Source organism: Leptonychotes weddellii, chromosome 1 (genome assembly GCF_054177405.1).
Source record: "Leptonychotes weddellii isolate Sample4059 chromosome 1, ASM5417740v2, whole genome shotgun sequence".
In the NCBI taxonomy this organism is placed as follows: domain Eukaryota; kingdom Metazoa; phylum Chordata; class Mammalia; order Carnivora; family Phocidae; genus Leptonychotes; species Leptonychotes weddellii.
The window spans coordinates 105906299-105922847 of NC_138369.1; the positions used below are offsets into that span (position 1 = coordinate 105906299).

The following is a 16549-nucleotide window of genomic DNA, read 5'->3' on the forward strand; positions in this document are numbered from 1 at the left end:
TGTAATAGTAAAAAGTACAAAATGGAAACAACCTAAATATCCACCAGAAGGAGAATGATTAAACAAATTACATAACACGTGAGTGGCCTATTCTGAGACCATTAAGATTCATGTTTTAGAAGAATTTGTAATGTCAGGAGAATTGACATTAATTTGACATTACATGATGTACATACAAAATGACCCAAATTTGTAAGAACATAGATGTCTATATCTATGGACAAATATAGCAGGAAGGATAGCAGTTGCTAATGGTGGCCATCTCTAGATGGTGGGACTGTGGGTAACTATTTTCCTCCTTTATACATTCCCGTCTTATCCATATTCACTACTTCACCAGTTTCCCCCTTATCAATTTGGGGAAAACACATCATCTTCAGACCAACCATTGACTAAGCACCTGAGTAAGATGGTTGTCTGTTCTTTAAGCGTTGTCTGGAGGCCTTCACTGTATCTGTAACAGTGAGGAGGTTTTTCCTTCAGTTTAATTAAACCTGTTGCTCTTCTAATTTGAGACTGTTTTCTTCTATTTCACATGACATGGATATTGAGCATAGTTTGACAGCAGCACTAAAACTCGTTTTTTAAGAAGAAAAAAAAGATAAGAACAAAGTACTGTTTCCTCATAACTCTTCATTTCCCTTTCTTCAGCAATTCCATTTTCTATCCCCCAGTCATTTTGTTATGACTTCTCTGAGTTCTACCATGTTTTTCATGAGTGTTTCCACAATTGACCCCTTCACTACTGAAGGAGAAAAAATTAGAAAGAATGGGGGAGAGGACACTAGAAGGAAGATACAAACTCCAACTTATGCTTTGAACATCATATGATCAGATATCATGAAATGATTAATCATCATGAAATGATGATAATTACACATCATTAAACATCATGAAAACCATATTGAATACAGGTGGGAACCTTCTGGAGCAGTAATCTGGTAAATGTTTAGCAACTGGTTCTCTGAAATATAAAGCCCCTGGCTTGTGGTGTTGGCAGTTTTCTACGGTGTAAGACTCCCACCGTGGTGATCTCAAGCCACCGGTGTGATGTCAACTGGCTTGCAAAATTCCTGGGAATTTAACAGTTGGTTTCCCCAAGCTGGTAGTAACAACTCCAGCAACCACTGGCTGACAGATAATTTTATTCCAAACACACTGAACAATTTCTTAACCTTCACTTACCCTTTTGATATTAAGAAATGATTACTTCTCAGATGTCCATTCTATTTGCTGTTTCTAAACAGATAACTAGTCTGACCTTTTTGGTTGAATTAAATTAACTGACAAATAGTTCCAACCAACAAAACATTTACTATTTAGCCAAGCCTATTTTATTTTTAAAACAAAAATTAATTGTTTGGCTGAACTGTTTAAAGATTTAAAAAACAAACAAAACCGTTGCATTGCTTTATGTGTAGACACAGCCTCCTCAGTTTTTTTCTCTGGATTTTATGTGGTTGGAGTATTGACTCACATCGAAAGGAACCATGTGTTCCCTTACAGAACTTCTAAGCTATTTCCCAACTTCCTGTAACACACCTACCATAAATCAGAGCTGGCATTTCCTTTATGACGCACTATTGTGAACAAGAAGACAGTTATCTAAGGCAAAAAAAAAAAAAAAAAAGAGTACATGTAAAACAAAACAAACAAACAAAAAAACTATTAGAAGAACAATTAAAAGTCTAAGCATCCCCAGACATGAAGAGGTGAGAAGCAATAATATGCTTCTAACCTCTCTGAAGCAATCTTAAATCTGATTTTTGAAGTTGCTGTAAAATAAATTCTATTTAAATAATACATCTCCCACCCTTTCCAACAGTGAGATGCATATCCCTTAGCAATCTTGTTCTCAGCAGGCAGTCCAGCCTGATGAAGTATCAGCAAAATGTCAGCTCCCACAGAGAAGTGCGACAAAGAGTCGACACTGAAGCAGTGACAGGCCTTTCAAAAAGCTATTGTGCAAATTCAGTTTTAAGATAGGGACGGGGTTGAGGACTGATGGGTATGTCATTAGCAATGCGTTCATCTCCCCATTGTCTGTGGGAGGGGAAGGGAGTTGTTGTGCAATGATATAAAGGCATTAAGTTGAGGAGTGGTAAATCTGGTCTTTAGGAGATTTATCTTCCTGTTTTCAAAGAATTAATATTCAAATTGGCTGTCATTTTTTAGCACATATCCACTGAAGGGCACCCAAAAGCTGTTCTTTCCCCTATTCTTATCACCTTCTACAATATCTCAGTTAGATCTGTAAAGTTAATTCTGTTATTACATTATAACCCTCAATGACCTGCTGATGCCTTCCATGATGAAATGGAAATCCCTTCAAGAGCTTTGGGCACTAAATGACCATCATCAACCTGTCCCTAGCACGATTTTAGCAATTCTTACACATATCCTGCATACTTTACTCATTCCCCCAGGCATCATGTATTTCTAAAATGTAGTGCCATTATTCATTACTCTTCCCACTAATGAATTTTTTTCTTCCTCCATTTTTATGGCCTGTTAAAAGTTTTCAGGGATTTTCATTTTCCGGTATGTGCAAATAAAACAAACAAACAAAAACAAAAATACTAAATCCCTTCCTTCCGTAGCAACACCCATCGGATTGTATTATAATTGTCTGTTTACACATGATTAAAACTATCATTCTTTTTTTTTTTATTATTCCTTAGCTCCTGATATATAAGGAATACTCATTAAAGATTTGCTAGATTGAATTAGAGAACATTCTCGACAACTTAGTAAAGAAGTTTGGGACTAAAGTTTCATACCCATCAAGTAAAAAAAAAAAAAGAAAACGTGGGAAACACAAAGTTTACAGTACTGAAAAATATTCACTAGCCTACATGAAACCGGATTGAATTGTTAGACCTTTTAAGATTAGATCAGTGGCAAAAGGAGAGAAGAGAAGCTTTAGCTCTATGTCCAGCACCATGGTTTCATTGGTCTCTATTCCATTTGTGAAAGCACTTTTCACAAGAAGCTCTTTTGAAAGATTAGAAGACTAACAAGCCCAGAAAATGAAGTTTTTATAATTCTTTAGCTTCCTCTCAAGATGTTAGATTTATTTTTTTCAGTACTCACCTTTAATGTATGCAGTCTTTTCTTTTAAATATAGCAGAGCCACCTTAAGAAAGTGAGTAAATGGCTCTGGCTCTTAGTTTCTGTGTATCAAAGTAGTTCAACTAAACAATGATATATAATTCATAATATTTATATAATAATCTATAAGTCACCGGGTAGTAAATAACAGCACTATATGGTAATGTAGGCATGTGCAATATAGTGAGAATATACTACTCAGAGTTCATGCTAATTAAGTGTCCACTCTCTGTCCCCTGTGCTATGTGTTTGTCATCAGTTTACTCATTTAATTCTCAGAACAACTAACTGGATTGATACTATTACTATCCCGTTTTTTATGAAGGAGGAAGCTGAATCCAGAAGAATTAAGTAACTTGTCTGAGGTCATGTAATTAGTAATTGAGGACTAGATTATCAGTAAAGTCCATACCAACAGTACATATCTACAAAATGAGACAATAGTTATTGATATTAAACTTTGTATCCAATATTTAATTTTCTTTTTTTTTTAATATTTTATTTATTTGACAGAGAGAGACACAGCGAGAGAGGGAACACAAGCAGGGGGAGTGGGAGAGGGAGAAGCAGGCTTCCCGCCGAGCGGGGAGCCCGATGTGGGGCTCGATCCCAGGACTCCGGGATCATGACCTGAGCCGAAGGCAGCCGCCTAACTGACTGAGCCACCCAGGCACCCCATCCAATATTTAATTTTCAAGCCAACTGAATTTCCAAGTAGTCAAGAAGTTTGATTAGGGTTGTTCTCTTTTTGGCCCCACATCTGTAGGTTGCAAGAAGACTGACTGCCATAGCTAAAAGCATCGTTGAAATGTCAGACGCCATACCAGCTTATGCTCAATTTAACGATGGAGAGAGAATGTTTCTGTGTGCCTGTATGCAGCTTGTCCGACCTATTTCTACAGCTGAAGCCGCCCACTGCAGCACATCAGTAATGATAGTTCTCCGTGGGACCTTGATACTAGCCAGTGTACCTGCCTGTCCAACTGGACCGAGCCTGCTGACAGATGCTGTGAGTCAGAAGCTGCCTGTAATAAGTCCTGTTCATCATCTAACATAAATAATGACCCGAGGAATTTCCTTTGCATTCAGCAGATGCTGAGTGGTCTCAGTCCTTTTTGTTTTTTATAGGACTGTTCAATCTAACTGTTTAAAATTCTCTTTGTGTGTTGGTAAATATAACTGGCTAGCTGCCTACAGTAATCCATGATTACATTTGCTGCTTGCTTCCCAAACCCTGAATTGAATATCTGGCAAAGTACAAAATAAATTCTTACTTCCACAAAGTGAATCCTCCAGAAGTTCTACCTTCCAATACACACAGCTTTCATACACATACACACACACACACACACACACACAGATCCTTTGTGTATTGTTAGTTGGGCTCATGGTTCATTCACTGTGTTCTGGAATTTTTATCTACTTATGGCTGAATATTTATTTTTACTTACCTGACATGTAGTCATTCTAGTACTGTAATTGTTTAATATTTAAATATAAGGAGCAGTCTGACATGTGGAACAATTTCTTTTCTAATTTGTTTTTTGAAACGAATGTGTCCGGATTTCATTGTTTCTTTTTTAAGCAAAAATCGTATGAAGGCCCATATGATGTAGATTGTCCTGAGATTTTTTCAAGTGCTCCGAAAGTGAGAAAGGTCTCAGGTCATAATACTCATTAAGTTCTCATTGTGTGATTGTTTATTGCGCCTTCTGTGTACATGCTCCATTTGCTGAGTGCACCTATATAGGATACTAAAAAAAGATAAGGCATCTTCCTGCCCCTCATGGAATTCATTTACAGTTTAGTGGATGAGAAAGGTGTATAAACTACTAAGTTTAATTATATTTTAAGAGAGGGTGAGATAATAGATGTGTGAAAAGAAGTTGTGATTAATCACATTAGGGGAAATCCTTAAGGCTTCTTAAAGAGGTAAGATATCAGCCAAATATTAAATAGTGAGTAGAAATCTGAGGATTTGGCTAGTATGAAGTTTATGCCAGGCAGGGTGACATGCAGAATGGAGTATGACTGGATTTAGTTTGGTTGTGATGGGAGATAAAGGTAAAAGGGTTAGAATAGTGGTGAAAAGCCCCAGATGACACATTAGAAGATTCAGTCCTTCTTCAGGAAATAAAATAGGAGGGGTCTAAACGTTTCTGAGGAGTAACTGAATGTGATCTCAGCCTTGAGGTGCAGAACATCATTGCAGCCCTGCTCTGCTCAGCCTCTCTCTGGTTTCATTGCCCTTTGCTCTTGGAGAGGACCCAGAAAGATCCCAAGACTGTCCTCGTCATTCTTAGTTTTTATTGCATCACCCAATTGAAAGTATAGTTCTCTTATCAAAACTTCAATTCCAAATCCAGTTTAAACTCATTCCCTTGCTAGCTCAGGCTTGACACAAGCTCAGAAGTGGGGAAGAGAGAAAGGGTGGGCTCTTCGCTCCACCCTTACCCTGCTCTCGTCCTCCACCCTCTTCTTGGTGGATCATGCTTTAAGATGCCCTCTATGGCGTGGGCAGCTGGGCTGTAAGAAAGGTGATCCTGCAATTTGTCTTTGGTGGCAATGTCGGTCTCTGGTCTCTCATCTTCAAATGTGGGTCTGATGCTAGCTCACAAGTCTCCCCCTTTCCAGAAGGTACATTTCAAGCTCTCAAAGCATTCTCTCTGAGACCTCTACACTGGGCATAAGGTGAAGGGAAGGCATTCACAGAGAGGGGACAAGGAAGGCAGCAGTTCTTTGACAACTCCAAAGATGCTGTCCAGTGCAGGTCAGACTGCCTGACAGCCTATGCTTCTCCACTTAGGCTCTCTGTTGCCTTATATGAGTACTTAGTTACCTTAGTTTCCTCATCTGTAGAATGGGACTAATAGAAGACTGATCAGATTCTTAAGAGTATTAAATAGGCTAATACATATTACACCTTTGGAAGGGCATTTAGCACATAGTTATACTCAGTGAGTTATAGGCGAATAAAACCTCTTCCCATCAAGAAAATCTCTACCAATCTTTAAAAATTAATCCATACCACTTGTTATATGCCCTCAATGTAATTGAAAAGCTAAGAATCATAAAACTACACTAACACTCCATTAGTGAAACCTGAAAAAATTGCCTGGCACATGTTGGTTTGAAGTCTCCTCTGCAAATCTGGGAAAATAAAAAAATGCCATTTCGTATCCTGCTATCTAGTCAATAATTTTTCAGTCCTCACTATAACCTTGTGGGGTAGGTACTTTTATTATCCCCATTCAGAGATGGGGAAAGTGAGGCATAGAGAGGTAAAATAATTTGCCTAAGGCCACATGGTTAGTGAGTAAGGGAGTTAGGATTAGAACCTAAGTGGTTTGATTTCAATGACTGATCTTAACAACTATGTGATGCTAGCTTTCAAAAATACACACACACACACACACATATTTACACACGCATAATATATATAAAATAATATAAATATATAATAATAAAAGTCTAAAAATCTATATTATATGCCACAGGTTTTTTCAGTAAATAGATGTGGAAAATGAAAGATGACTGAGTTTAACAATGATTTGGTATGTACAGTATGAGACATGCTGAGCAGGACATGCATAATCATTTATTGGAAAATCAGATCCTAAGAACTCAAAGGAAAGATCAAAATTAGGAATCAGGTGTGAGATCCATCAACATAGAGACAGATTGGAAGAAAGAAGTAAGGAGAAGACACTAAAGACAAGAGCTATGGAGACTATGAGCAGACATCAATAAATACCCTACATTTAGGGGGATATACAGAAGGGGAAACCAGTGAACCAGATCGAGATTTACTTAGAGCAGATGTTACAAACTGGCAGCCTTTGAGCTAAATTTGACTTGCAGATGTGTTTTGAATGGCAGGCATTTTCCTTTTAAAATACATGATTCAATATTTTTAAAAATCGGATGTGGGAACAGTGGGACCATCTTCCTGCATGGGAACAAATGGCTACATTTAGTTAGTTCATACCTCTCTGGGTGGGGCAGGCACTTTACAGTTGGTTCCAGTCGTGGTCTCTACCATTCCCTGGCGTTCACCTGCTGAGACTCCATCTGCTTACTCTTGCATGTTTCCTGCCTGGGCTTCAGGGACCTGTGTTTGTTACTCCTGCTTTGGAAAGGTGGAAAAATGTGATAAGCAAATAGAAAAACTTAGAGATCCAATTCCAGAAAAGGAGGACTTCCAAGAAGAAAAGATAGTCACTGTCTCATATGCTGCTTAAAAAGGGGGAGAAGTGGAAGAAGGGAAGAAAAACAAAGGATTTGTGACTTAAGACTTTTTTTAAAGATATTATTTATTTATTTGACAGAGGAGACACAGCGAGAGAGGGAACACAAGCAGGGGGAATGGGAGAGGGAGAAGCAAGCTTCCCGCTGAGCAGGGAGCCCGATGCAGGGCTCAATCCCAGGACCCTGGGATCACGACCTGAGCCGAAGGCAGACGCTTAACAACTAAGCCACCCAGGCGCCCCGAGATTTTTTTTTAAGATTGGGTATTTAAAACACACACACACACAATAGCACCTGTAGACTACTTTTACAGAAAGCTTGATCAATGAAGGGAACAAAATGGTTCACCTGGTTTTTTTCCCCTCTGTCAACAGAATGTTTAAGATCTTCTTTGCCTTTCCAAGATACATTATCCCTGTTGATGAATCTTGTTCATTCTCAATCCCTCTCACCCTAGAAGGTCAGATCCAATATAATCATAATAGAAAGCATTCAGAATCCATGAGAATTATTAATGTTGAAATCAAATACCTGGAAATTTGCTTTCACATAAAACTTGCAAAGAATGTATTTAAATAATTGTGCTGGTAGATGCTTTGAGAAGTAACTTTTTTAACTCATTGAATTTTCTATTGTTTTAATTTATTCTTTTCTTCCCCCTCTCTCTCATATACATATGCACACATGCACCATATTTATATCATGTATTCTAAGTCACAATTCTCTTTATATTTCAACATCTCTAAAACTAGGGAGGGTCTCACAACTGACTTAACTGTCCAACGGTCTATTTTCTAGGACCACAAGAGAAGAAAGTGTCTGTGACTACATTATGAATAATTTCTATCTCTTGGGCCCAAAAGGAGATAGAAGATGAAGAGAAAATCAAATGAAATATATGTACTAATCAATTTTCAGTCTAAAGTGGCTCAATTTTAAATGTCTGATTAATCATAATAGTTATTTCCAAGTTGGGATAAGTAACTGCCTGCTGGCTTCAGAGACAATGGTGAGACTCAGTCTGAGATATCTGTATTTGCTTTTTTCTATAATAAAGATGACAGACCCAAGAAACTGGGAGAAAAAATCCTTCTGCTATTTTAAGATATAGTCAATCTTACTGTGTTCTTGTGCCATCATTAATCAATTGTCTGAATATAGAGAAGAAAGAGAAGGAAGCCTGCAGACCACTAAAGTGGCACAACAGCCAAGAGCTCAGACTTCCTGGATGTCTACCTCAGTGAGAGTCTCCACATAATTAATGTGTTTGGGAAGCTGAATCTGAAACTTGTCAAACATTAAGGAAGAAGGTCTGTAATATCCTTGAAATTGCCTATGTATTCCCACAAGGATAATGTGTGTTAGCTATTACCAGGGAATTAGATTTCATTATATTATAGAATCTGAAGTATTTCCATTGTAGATTTCACTGGATGTTGCTAAATTTTAATTTAAATTTGAGAGACTGCAAAATGGTAGTGCCAACTACCTTACCCCATATATGGTAGACTTAGAAGTTTGCATTTCTATGGGGAAGGTCTATAATTTAAACTATGTGATCAAACAGTCTGATTTACATCTATAGTAGTCATATCATGATAAAAACTGCTTAATGTCTTATGCTCTACAAAGCATTTTTCACAACCGTTATCTTGTTCAAACTTGGAAAATTTTCTAAAAGGAAACAATAATGTCCACTTCAATATCCCAGTGCTGTTGAAATGGTAAAGAAGCCAACTCCAACTGTGCTTAGTCTCTTACAATTTTATTGCCGTTAATCTTGAACTATGTGTGTTCTTCATGGTATTTAATGTGCAGTCTTAATATTGTACTCCCTTGGATTTTATATACTTTTTCTCTTCTGCTTTAGATTTTTAAAATTAAAAGTAAGACAATTCTGGTTGAAAACATATGAAAAGATTATGCGTCAGATGATGAATAGCTTAAGAGAGCCATGCAAATGTTCGTAGAGCCACCCTTTGTAAAGTGGCACATTCCCACGCACTTAGTATGCAAGCGCTTTATCCACCTGACAAGATAGTAAAATATCCCACTCATCTGTTCAGGACTAATTTTTCAAATTTTAATAATTTTTTTAATCCTTACCAAGGCCTTATAAAATTTTGCAAAGAATGTTAATAACTCATTAAAGATTAATTGCATGTCAGCTTTGAGGTCAAAGAGTTTGAGTGGTTTTCAGCTACCCGAATTACAATGTATCTGCTATGAAAAGAACACATAGTGTAAGCCCCACTGCCATCTTCACTAACGTTCAATGCTTATTTATGAAAACACAGATACATAAACGTTAACTCAAGTGTCTTTGACAATAACTGAATGAGAAGGGGATGGCAATATGCATGTTGGTAAAGAAGGTTGGTACAGACAGTTGTCCTCAAAGAAAGCAGGTTACATCTTGAACCTTGGGTAAAATAGTTTACTACCTGGAGGGCCAATCAGAGGCATGTCAGTCGTGATGAAGTCTTCACGGTCCAAAATCTATATGTTGTTTTCATGGAGTGGATGAAATTTAGCTCAGTAAGAGTTTGGAAATAAGAAGATAAATAAAAAAGCATCAGTTATCTAAATGAAGAATAGAAGAATTTTGAGAATTGTGAGGTCACAGAAAAGGAAGAAGGGAAATAGAAGAAAGGTCTAGAGGAGTCTGTTTGGTTCTTAAATGAGTCTGATTTTGATATATTCATAGAGCCAGCAAAATATGAATGATGATGAATGTTGAAGGAAACGAAAAAACAGCATTAGAATGGTTTAATTCAAAACTGTTTATTTAAATCAGTAATGTGTTTCTAATGGGACGTCTGGTGACTTATACATCATTTTCCTTATGTTTCATATTGGAATAACAATAATATCTCTATTGATGGATTGTTGTGCGGTTACTATAGAAAAACAGCTATAGGGGCGCCTGGGTGGCTCAGTCGTTAAGCGTCTGCCTTCGGCTCAGGTCGTGATCCTAGGGTCCTGGGATCAAGGCCCGTATCAGGCTCCCTGCTCCACGGGAAGCCTGCTTCTCCCTCTCCCACTCCCCCTGCTTGTGTTCCTGCTGTCACTCTCTCTAATAAATAAATAAATAAAATCTTAAAAAAAAAAGAAATACAGCTATACAGATTTTCACATGATAGATCCTCAATAATTAGTAACTTATTATGACAATTATTTTTTTTTTAAGTATTCAGACATCGCTTTCCAAGAACTTTAAGTTTTAGAACACAAGATAATCCGGTGAACTGTGCTTTGTTATTTAGGACAAATGTGCAAATTTCTATAGTTATTTCACTACCAATTTGGGAAAAATTTCTATGTCTTTCCAAAGGGTATATTACTCTCATTGTGGGTGTTGTAACTCAATCCCCAAAGGTTTACCAGTTTCCTTTTTTCATGAAAAAAAAAATGCTTTGGGGGAAATTATATTTCTTCTTGGAATTCTGTAACTTAAAGGAAGGACTCTGCCAGTCAGCATCGCCAGTTCTCCCTTGGTGCTGGCATACAGAACATGAATTGGTTTCCAAGACAAAGCATTCAATAATCTGTATGCAAAGTAGTATTTTAACATAGCTCTGAATGTCATATCCAAATGTAAAGCTGCCTGTTGCCTCAAGTGTGAAATTCACTCTCATTTAAATTTTGTGTTTCTTTGCAACTGGTGACGCTGGTATTTGCGGACAGGGCCTTGGAAACACATGTGACTGTGGTTAAAAGTAGTAAGAACTGTGACTTCTCCCACAGTTGCCTCTGTCTTCATGGAAAGAGTTCATGCGGAAGCTACCCCTGGGTCAAAACAGTCGTTCTGCAGGGCTCAAGGGAATAGAATTTTTTTTGTGTCTTGGTATTATTTTACAGTCTCTTCCAAGTTGTAGAATATGTTATGATCACCAATATGTTGTGATCACCAGTGTTTTTTGAAAGCCCATGTTTAAAAGTGTATGGTTTCTTTTATCATTTGAATTCAAAGAATGTAATAGAGTAGATACTAGGTTATTTTCAGATTTCTTTGCCTAGGAACAGTCTGTTCAGCAATTAGGTTTTGGTTTTTAGGAAGAAAAAATATTAGGATGTTTGTCTTTGCTCATGTATGAAAGAGCATCCTGGGACCAATGTCCCAGTTGGTACCTGTTCATGATGATTTAAAGATACTAGCCATTTTTCTGAAGGCATTTTAGCTTGAGCTTTTGAGGTTGATTTCAGTTCAAAGTGCCAATTGAGGATGAAAAGGTTACTAGAGAGTTTGCCTATTCAGAATGCACCTCACTTTTCATCTGGATCCTGTCACCCCATGCCTGGATCACTTTTAATACTCCCACCACTTTCCTGTAATGGTGCTGATCCTTTGAACTATCTTTTTAATGCAGAGGGTCAATGACAAGACTGTGGTTAGACTCAGATCTCCTATTTAGGTAACGCACTATACCAAAAATCTGGATTTTTAAAGCCATTAATTGTGAGTAATTGTATGAAGTACTGAGAACTGCATCTCACATGACATAGCAAAAATGATAATAATGGCTGTAATCTATGACCAAAAAGGAAGGTAAGAAAATATCTTCTATTTAGAGCATTAATTATTCACCATAATGTCAGCCAAGATTGTGTAGCTGTTGCTGTGTAGCATATTGCCTTAAAATTTAATGACACTGAAGAGTAACTGTTGTGTCTCGTGAGTCCCTGGGTAGACCGGGCAGTTGTGCTGGCCTGAGCCAGACCTAGATGGACTCTCCCGTGTCTGTGGTCAGTTAGCAGGTCAACTATGGCTGGTCCAAGATGGCCTCTTAGGACCAACCTCAGAGCTGGCAACCATCACTTCTGCTGCAGTCTACTGGCCAAATCAAGTCACAAGGCCAGCCAAAATGCAAGGGGTGGAGAAATGAACTCTACTACTTGAAGGGAGGAGCTGAAGGTCACATTGTAAAAGGCAGGGGGACAAGGCTGGGAGGAGAATCAGGGACATTTCTGCAATTAATCAACGGCAATTGCTTTCTCAAATTATGAGGAGGAATGTTAATAGCCCCTCATATACTGGATTATACCAACTATCTTACTCATTGTATACCTCATAGGCCAAAAATGAGATGTCAGGTTTTGAATTATCTGTAGCCCTCGATGAAGTTAGCACTTAAGAAAAATAACTAGATGGTTCCATATTGCCGTTTTGCACTAATTAATACATTTCTACATCGGTTTAATATAGACATAATTTCTCTATCATAATGGAGTCTCGATTTTTAAAATAGCCTGCTCTGAAAGTGTTTCTTCATTTTTTTCTTTCATATATATGTGTATATAGATGTGTGTGTATGTGTGTGTATGGATATACATGTGTATACGTGTGTATATAAACGCATGTGTATAAATATGGGTATACATGTGCATATGTGTGTATGTCTGTCTGTCTGTCTGTCTGTATGTATGTATACATACATATTTCCTATTCCACTTCTGCCTCCATGCTGGCTAGCATCCTTGTTATTCTTTGGCACTCTGAGGCACTACCTTGATTACTGATTATTCTAAAGGTTACTGAACAGAGGAGGAGGAGGAGATATTACCTGCCTCACCGGAGACAAATATTTACTCTATAGAGGGTGAAGATGTTAATAAGTCTATTTATACATCCCTTCATGTGGTAGTTCTAATAGAAAAATCCATAGCCTCAGGAATAGGGACCTCAAAGTCTGGCCCATAATTTTGCACCTGAGGTAGCTGCATTTATAACCCTCCATCAGTTGTAGTGCTGTCATCCCTATTAAGCATTTAATGAGCACCAACAGGCCTAGCTAATGTACAGAACACAGAGCTAGCCATGTCCCCTGCCCAGCAAGCTGTTGCATGATTACGGAGTTGCTGGTGTACACAAGGACCTGGGACCCTCCCCCCGCCCCGCCATTTTCACCGACTTCATAAATCTAGACACAGACCTCACTTTGGGGCTCATATTATTAAGAGGAGACTACAGAGGAAAAACAAACCCCATTTGGTAAAGTAAATGGTATGCCTGCTTTTGTAGCTACCCATGGTTTATTACTGCTGTATGTTATTTCCAGCAGTACTTATAACAGTGATCATAAGGGACCTTTAAAGACTTGCTGATGCCTCTTGAGCAGTTTCAGAATAATACAGTTTATAAATAATTCTGCCTACACATCTTATGTCTTCAGGATTCCTTTTGCCTTGCTTTGTTTGTTATTTGCATGAAAACAAGTTATTTGGATATTTGTCCTTTGAGAGCTATTGCTTATTCTTTGCCCCAAGTCAAAGTCGCATGCTTTCCATGCCAGAGTCATTTCCACAGCCAAGGAAAGACTTTCAAACTGTAATGAGGGACACAACATAGGGACAGATAAGCTTCTAAGAAAGCACTTTGATCTTACTGAAATTTGTGGAGTTTCTAACTTGTTTTTGGTAATTGACGATTCAGAGTCGGCTATTTGGAGTACAACTTAAGTGTGTGTGTTTTGGGCGGAGGGGATGTTCACATTACAGTGACATTTAATTGTATATCTTTTATAGATATCACCCCTGTCGTGCAACAGAAGTTATACATTAGAATCAGTAAAGTATTTGTGATTCTTTTAAATTCATATCATTTTTATTCTCCAAAGGCATTTAAAATATGAGCTCTTATATTCAGGTCTTAATTTCTGTCTTCCCCCATTTTGAGGAATTTTTTTTTTTTTTTAGGCATCAAATATTCATGTGTATTTGCAGTTAAACTGGTTTCTATTTGGAATTCAGAAATGCAAGTATGTACCGAGGTTTGCAAAAAACACCTGTACAATTTTATTTCAGTATTTTGCAAAGTGTTTCACTGGAATATCTGTTAAAAATACAAATTCACGGTCCTTTGTCAGGCCTGCTGAATCAGACTCTCTGGGAGTAGAGGCAGTGAATTTCCATTTTAAGTCAATCCCCTAGGTATTTCTTCTGCATATTAAAGTTTGAGAAACACTGCTAAGCTTATCTCAAAATTAAATTTGATTATTAGAAAACTATATACTGGGACGGCATTAATTTAATTCCCTAAAGAATCATCTTCATGGTACTGTGATTCACTATTTTGCGCTTGGTTTTTATCAAGAATCAGTATCAGAAATGACAACATGTAAAGTGATTCTGTACTTTTAAGAAACTATCATCAAAAAATAGTTCATTATATTGTTCCGAGACGCTCATACTGAAATCATGATACATTCTCTTTTAATCCTACTAAACTGTTTAATTATAACATACATTTAAAAAAGTAAATGAATAGTAAGTGTTAAGAAAGATATATTTTCAAAATGAACACATCCATGTCAACAATACTCAGACCAAGAACTAAAGCATTATCGATATTCCTAGGAGCCCCTTTGTGCCTCCTAGAAGAGTAACCACTATCTTGGCTTCTATCACCATAGATTTGTTTTGTTAGCTTTTGATTTTTATGCAAATGAAATGATAATGTATGTACTCTTTAGTATCTGGTTTCTTTTACTAAATATGTTTGCGAGATTCATTTATAATGTTGCATAGAGTTGCAGTTTGTTCATTCCCATTGCTGTTTAGTATTTCACTTTATGATTATTCTACGATTTTCCATTGTCTTGTTGATGGATGCATTTGTTATCTATTGCTGCATAACAAATTACCTCAATTTGTAACAATTTGCACCTTAAAACCACAAACATTATCTCACACAGTTTCTGAGGTTCAGGAACCTGGGAGCAACTTCACTGGGGACTCTGGCTCAGGGACTCTCATGAGATTGTGTTTAAACTGTCAGCCAGGCTCCATCTCTGAAGATTTGACTGAGACAATCTGCTTCCAAGTTCACTTATGTGTCTGTTGGCAGAAGGCTTCAGTTCCTCACCACACCTCTCTTCATAGTATTTCTCACAATATGGCAGCTGGCTTCCCCAAGGCATTGATGAGAAAGAGGTGGGGGGAGGTGAAAGGGGAGGGGAAGGGAGGGTGGGAGAAGGAAAGGGGAGAGAGAAGGAGGGAGGAGGGACAAGGAAGGGGGAGGAAGAAAGAGAGGAGGGGTAGGTGAGAAGAGGGGATTGGAGGGGAGGAGAGAGGGTGAGAAGCTCTGGGCTTTGATAAGAAGCCTCAGAAGCCACATGCTATCACTTCTGCCATACTCTGTTGGTCACACAGACTAGCCCTGTTACAGTGTGAGAAGAGATTACAAGAGGGTGTGACTCTCAGGAGGCAGGGATCATAGCAGGCCATCTTACAGGCTGGCTACGGTACTACTGGAATGGTGGTCAATTTGTGGCTAATATGAATAGTGCTGCTTTGAGCATTCCTTCATATATTTTGTAAGGATACTATGCATTTCTCTTAACTATATACCTAGTTCCTGCATCTTATATGGACATTTACCTTTAGTAAGATGGTACCAAAGAGTTTTACGAAGTGCTTATAATAATTTCTACTTTTGTAATACTCTGGTTGCTCCATCCTTGAAAATACCTAATACTGTGTATTCCATTTTAGTCATTCCAGGGTTGTGTATAATGGTACTTCATTGTGATTTTAATTTGCACTCCTCTGAGCATTAATGATATTTATTCCTTTTTCATATATTTATTGTCATTTAGATTTTCTCTTTTGTAAATCTCTATTCTAGTATTGTGCCTAATTTTTAAGTGGGTTGCCTGTCTTTTATTATTGGCCTGTAGAAATTCTTTCCATATTCTGGATATGGTCCTTGGTAGGCTATATGTATTATAAATATCTTCTCCCACATTGTGGCATACAGTTGCTCTCCTTTAACAATGTTTTTCAATAAACAGAGGTTCTTCATTTTAATATGGTTTAATTTGTCATTCTTTTTTTTTCTGAACCTTGTTTAATAAGTCTTTGCTTACTCAAGCTCATGTATAAATTTGTTTATGTTTTTTCCTAAAAGCTTTATTGTGTTGTCTTTCACATTTAAATCCACAATCTGTTTAGCAATATATATATATGTATATGTGTATATATATATAATAATATATGATAATATATCTTGCCCAAGGAGGTTCATAACAAGAATTCAAAAGTAAATTTGCAATTGAAAATCAGTGTAGTACACTATAGTATTGGGGGAAAACAGAACAAAGTTATATGATCATGTTAATATACACAGAAAAGTACATAATGAATTTGACACTCACTATACTAAAATACATACACAGGCATACACACGTAC

General features: G+C 37.4%; 1 protein-coding gene across 2 annotated transcripts in view; it reads left to right on the forward strand.

Moving 5' to 3' along the window:
* The window catches only part of LOC115943449 (uncharacterized), a 37520-nt gene that overhangs the window by 7849 nt on the left and 13122 nt on the right, over positions 1-16549 (forward strand). Inside the window, exon 5 of one of the 2 annotated variants that reach the window (XR_014148014.1) lies at positions 3878-4120. Coding sequence is in view for 1 of the 2 variants with exons in the window: in XM_081829183.1 (XP_081685309.1) it covers positions 3878-3906 (29 nt within the window). In the remaining variant the exon portion in view is untranslated. Of the gene's footprint in view, positions 1-3877; positions 4595-16549 lie in introns of those variants that run through there. The other variant, XM_081829183.1, reaches the window with a different exon arrangement.